This window comes from Doryrhamphus excisus, chromosome 8 (assembly GCF_030265055.1).
Source record: "Doryrhamphus excisus isolate RoL2022-K1 chromosome 8, RoL_Dexc_1.0, whole genome shotgun sequence".
NCBI lineage: Eukaryota > Metazoa > Chordata > Actinopteri > Syngnathiformes > Syngnathidae > Doryrhamphus > Doryrhamphus excisus.
Genome location: NC_080473.1, coordinates 13,702,502 through 13,708,375, shown reverse-complemented (window position 1 = coordinate 13,708,375; position 5,874 = coordinate 13,702,502). Strand labels below are relative to the sequence as shown.

At 45.2% G+C, this 5,874-nt stretch overlaps 1 protein-coding gene across 1 annotated transcript; it reads left to right on the top strand.

Moving 5' to 3' along the window:
- The first annotated feature begins 1,722 nt into the window (after nucleotides 1-1,722).
- Nucleotides 1,723-4,319, top strand: fzd9b (frizzled class receptor 9b). Its single transcript, XM_058080789.1, has one exon. It carries the CDS (start codon nucleotides 2,215-2,217, stop codon nucleotides 3,976-3,978), a length of 1,764 nt encoding a protein of 587 aa, XP_057936772.1. The 5' UTR covers nucleotides 1,723-2,214; the 3' UTR covers nucleotides 3,979-4,319.
- Nucleotides 4,320-5,874: the final 1,555 nt, after the last annotated feature.

Below are 5,874 nucleotides of genomic sequence, written 5' to 3'. Positions count from 1 at the left end.
AAAACTTTCGTTAGCATGCAAATGTTTCTATCGTAGTATGACTGAGTTCTGTAAAAACGTTCGTTAGCATGCAGATGTTTCTTTCGTAGTATGACTGAGTTATGTAAAAATATTTTGTTAGCATGCAGATGTTTCTATTGTAGTACGACTGAGTTACGTGAAAACGTTCGTTAGCATGCAGGTGTTTCTATCGTAGTATGACTGAGTTACGTAAAAACATTTCGTTAGCATGCAGATGTTTCTATCGTAGTATGACTGAGTTACGTAAAAACTTTTGTTAGCATGCAGATGTTTCTATCGTAGTATGACTGAGTTGCGTAAAAACTTTCGTTAGCATGCAGATGTTTCTATGGTCGTAAGACTGAGTTACGTAAAAACTTTTGTTAGCATGCAGATGTTTCTATCGTAGTATGACTGAGTTACGTAAAAACTTTCGTTAGCATGCAGATGTTTCTATCGTAGTACGACTGAGTTACGTAAAAACTTTTGTTAGCATGCAGATGTTTCTATCGTAGTATGACTGAGTTACGTAAAAACTTTCGTTAGCATGCAGATGTTTCTATCGTAGTACGACTGAGTTACGTAAAAACTTTTGTTAGCATGCAGATGTTTCTATCATAGTATGACTGAATTACGTAAAAAAGTTTGTTAGCATGCAGATGTTTCTATCGTAGTATGACTGAGTTACGTAAAAACCTTCGTTAGCATGCAGATGTTTATATCGTAGTGTGACTGAGTTACGTAAAAACTTTTGTTAGCATGCAGATGTTTTTATCGTAGTATGACTGAGTACGTAAAAACTTTCGTTAGCATGCAGATATTTCTATCGTAGTATGACTGAGTTACGTAAAAACTTTTGTTAGCATGTAGATGTTTCTATCGTAGTAAGACTGAATTAAGCAAAAACTTACACAATGTCATATCCGGGTATGTCTAACAAACGAGAATTTTTTTTTGTGAGTATTTTTTCAATAGCAAAAAAAAACTGTGGGGCCTATAAATTATCCGCTTGCACTATGGATATTATATATGAAAAAAACTATTTCTCTTAGTAATAATTTTGGGAGTCGGGGGGGTCGTGTATATTGCTGCTGAAAAATAGCCTGACCGGATGTCGACTTCTTCTAATACTTCGATTTGCTGCCATTTTATAAATAAAAGCTTGCCCAAAACAACAGGAACATTTCCTTCCTCAAGAGTTATGTTGTATTTCCCCTCTGATACGTAATATCACACATTTATTCTCATAAATTTTGGGGTTATTTACGACTTTATTCTCAAAAATCCCATTTTTTTTTTCTCAATATGACCCTATTAAAACATGCAGCACACGTCACAGCTCATGAAACATTATTAGTAATTGTTCTAACAATTAACAATAATTGGACAACATATCAAATATTGTGTGCAACAGATGTGACTTATGCATGTTCTACATATTCAACCACTAGATGGAAACAATAGTCCTCTGCTAATCACCGCCGCTCTTCATTCTCCATTCTGGTTTGCATGTTTTGCAATGGATCGCCTTGTGAGAATCTTTGTTCAAATCACTTGACGACAAGTTTTAAGCATTAAGTATTTATTTTTGATATACTAATGGAAGTAATGATGCTGTTGAGGGTGTGTATTAAACACCTTAGTTTAATATGATATTTCATACATGTTTGTGCAGATAAGACATATTTTGTGCAAAAGCAGATGTTATTTGTAATCTAAACTAGAATAGAGAGTAGCTTGTTTCGCTCCATTATTATGTGTCTTTGAACGAGTGTGTGTGTGTGTGTGTGTGTGTGTGCGCGCAACAGCGTCCTCTGCCATCTGTGCTATCATTTCCCGCGTGGGGTGCCTGGGCTGAAATGTGAGATCCACGCGGCTCCTCCCCTTCCCCTCCTCTCACTTTCCCCCCCCCTAGACGCAAGCCCGACTCCACGGCTTTTGCAGCCTCAGTGTGCGGGAGCCTGGAGGCGGCAGCACAACCTCTCGGCGCTCGGTCCGCTTCTTCTGCCTTTTTTCTCACGCTAGAGCCGACGGTCATGTGAAGGACTTCCAAGGAGAACTTTGATTCGGATTACAAGTTTGAAGACTTTTGTGATCTAAAGCGTGGACTGATTCAGAATCCAGCATGGGGGAGTAATCGGGAGCAGAGCACAGCCTCTAAATATATCCCAGCCTTATTCCCGTTTTTTTTCCGTACGTACATTTTTAACCTCCATGATGAGCATGGATGGTTGTCCGCTGAAGGTGGTGATATTCCTGTGGTGCCTGTTGGTGATTTCCGGCTCCAGCTTCGAGATCGGTTCCTACGAGCTGGAGCGAGGAAGACCGGCCAAGTGCGAGCCCATCTCCATCCCCATGTGCGAGGGCATCGGATACAACCTGACCCGCATGCCGAACTTCATGAACCACGACGACCAGAAGGAGGCTGCCATTAAGCTGAACGAGTTCGCTCCGCTGGTGGCGTACGGCTGCGACGTGCACCTTCGCTTCTTCCTGTGCTCCCTCTACGCCCCCATGTGCACGGACAAAGTGTCCACCTCCATCCCCGCTTGTCGCCCCATGTGCGAGCAGGCACGGGAAAAGTGCGCCCCCATCATGAAGAAGTTCAGCTACACCTGGCCCGATTCCCTCGACTGCTCCAAGTTGCCCACTAGAAACGACCCCAACGCTTTATGCATGGAGGCGCCTGAAAACGAGACCAGAACTGAGGGCAAAAAAGGTGAGGGTATGCTCCCGGTGCCTCCTCGCCCCAGGCAGTCGGGCACCAGCAGCGGGCGCTCCACGAGTGGCGGCGGCGGCTCATGCGAGAACCCGGATAAGTTCCAGTTTGTGGAGAAGAGTCAGTCATGCGCTCCACGCTGCTCCCCCGCTGTGGACGTGTTCTGGTCCAGGCGGGACAAGGACTTTGCTTTTATTTGGATGACAGTTTGGTCCATCTTGTGCTTCGTCTCCACTGCTTTCACCGTACTCACCTTTTTGTTGGAGCCCCACCGTTTCCAGTACCCGGAGCGCCCCATTATCTTCCTCTCCATGTGCTACAACGTCTACTCCGTGGCCTTCATTATCCGATCCGTGGCGGGTGCTGAGAACATCGCCTGCGACCGGGAGCACGGTGAGCTCTACATCATCCAAGAGGGGCTGGAGTCCACGGGCTGCACCATCGTCTTCCTTATCCTCTACTACTTTGGCATGGCGTCTTCAATCTGGTGGGTCATCCTCACGCTCACATGGTTTCTGGCGGCAGGCAAGAAGTGGGGTCACGAAGCCATCGAAGCCCACAGTAACTACTTCCACATGGCGGCTTGGGGCATCCCGGCTCTGAAGACCATCATCATCCTTACTATGAGGAAGGTAGCCGGGGATGAGTTAACGGGGCTGTGCTACGTGGGGAGCATGGACTCCGGGGCGCTCACCGGATTCGTTCTCATCCCGCTTTCCTGTTACTTGGTCATCGGCACGTCCTTCATTCTCACGGGCTTCGTGGCGCTCTTCCATATCCGCAAGGTCATGAAAACAGAAGGCACCAACACGGAGAAGCTGGAGAAGCTGATGGTAAAAATCGGCATCTACTCCATCCTCTACACCGTCCCCGCCACCTGCGTCATCGTGTGTTACTTCTACGAGAGGCTCAACATGGACTACTGGAAGCTGAGAGGCCGACAGGCCACATGTGGATCCTTCAACGGACACGGCGGCGACTGCTCCCTGCGGGACTCCGTTCCCACGGTGGCTGTCTTCATGCTGAAGATATTCATGTCTCTGGTGGTGGGTATCACCAGCGGGGTGTGGGTGTGGAGCTCCAAGACCCTGCAGACCTGGCAGGGTCTTTGCAGCCGGAAACTGACAGACAGGACTAGCGTCAGGAAGCCGTGCAGCGGGGCGAGCTGCAGCAGCACCCACTGCCACTACAAATCGCCCGCTGTTGTTCTGCACGTGGCAAAGACGGACTTGCATACAGACAGTCCCACTAACGTCTGACACCCGCAAGCGTGTGTGTGTGTGTGTGTGTGTGTCCAATATAAGGAGCTGCTAAAAAGACACCATTAAAGTGAGTCCCACAGGTCCAAGTCACCATGGTTCACTAACAGTATTCAATTGCCATATTGTTCTGCACAAAAAAAGTGCAGTCGGAAGCTATTGTGGGATTTGTACCCCCCCGAGGCAGCACAATTAGTTGTATAAATCTGTATAAATGTTTATTTATTGTAAATATATTTAATTTAACGTCATCTTTGAATGCATTATTCAAGGGAGATAAAGTGCCTTTCATAAAAACTGGCACATTTTTTTTTATTTTAAATAAATTTGTACAACTCATATTCACCTCATTATGACTGTTTTTTTTTGTTCTTTTGGAAGCAATGTCCCCCACCGGGCTGCACGGTGGTCGAGTGGTCAGCGTGCAGACCTCACAGCTACAAGACCAGGGGTTCAATTCCACCCTCGGCTATCTCTGTGTGGAGTTTGCATGTTCTTTCTTTAAAAAAAAAAAATTCAGAAAACTAAATAAAACTAAAACTTAATAAGTTAAATCAATTCTACATTTGCAGGACTTTACGCTAGACCAAATGAACTTCATTAGACTATGTCTTTGCCTAAGACCAGGGTTCAATTCCACCCTCGGCCATCTCTGTGTGGAGTTTGCATGTTCATTCATTCATTCATTTTCTACCGCTTTGTCCTCACGAGTGTCACGGGGGTGCTGGAGCCTATCCCAGCTGTCTTCGGGCGAGAGGCGGGGTACACCCTGGACTGGTCGCCAGCCAATCTTAGGGCACATATAGACAAACAACCATTCACACTCACATTCATACCTATGGACAATTTGGGAGTTTGCATGTTCTTTCTTAAAAAAAACATAATTCAGAAAACTAAATAAAACTAAAACTAAATCAATAAGTTAAATAAATTCCACATTTTCAGAACCATTCCATTTTGGTGTTAGAGAGACAGGTTTTCATTAATTTAGATTGTTTTACGGCTCTATTTCACTTGAACGCTAGACCAAATGAACTTCATTAGACTATGTCTTTGCCCAAGACCAGGGTTCAATTCCACCCTTGGCCATCTCTGTGTGGAGTTTGCATGTTCTTTCTTAAAAAAAAACATTATTCAGAAAACTAAATAAAACTAAAACTTAATCAATAAGTTAAACAAATTCTACATTTTCAGAACCATTCTGGGGTTTTTTTTGTGTTAGAGGGGCAGGTTTTCATTAATTTAGATTGTTTTCCGGCTGTTTGCGTGGGTTTTCTCCGGGTACTCCGGTTTCCCCCCACATTCCAAAAACATGCTAGGTTAATTAGCGACTCCAAATTGTCCATAGGTATGAATGTGAGTGTGAATGGTTGTTTGTCTATATGTGCCCGAAGACAGCTGGGATAGGCTTCAGCACCCCCGCGACCCTTGTGAGGAAAAGCGGTAGAAAACGAATGAATGAATGAATGAATGTCCCCCACCACCAACCCCCGTCTGCTGAGATGAATATTGCTTAAGGAGTTAATTGTGACTGTTCATGTCTTGTATCTAAACGCCCCCCAGGGGCGTCCCCATAGATAATCCTCAAAGAGACTGGCTGATGAAAAGAGGGACAGACTGTGGCAAGAATGCATGTTTTGCGTAGCGCGTCTTTAAAATGCAGCGCCGGTGCACTTAAGAATGTTTAATGAATAGCGGGTTTAATCACGCCGCTCTCGAGTCTTGAGAAAACTCTTTGATGGAGCGAGATTCATCACGGGAACATTTCACCCTCGTTGCGTGACTTGGTTTGGCTCGGCTGCTCACATTTCAGTTTTGCGGGTTTGCGGTCGTGCTGAAGCTACCGAGTAGCATGTCGGACGTGAGTCGAACGCGATTACTTTAAAGCAGTGGTCT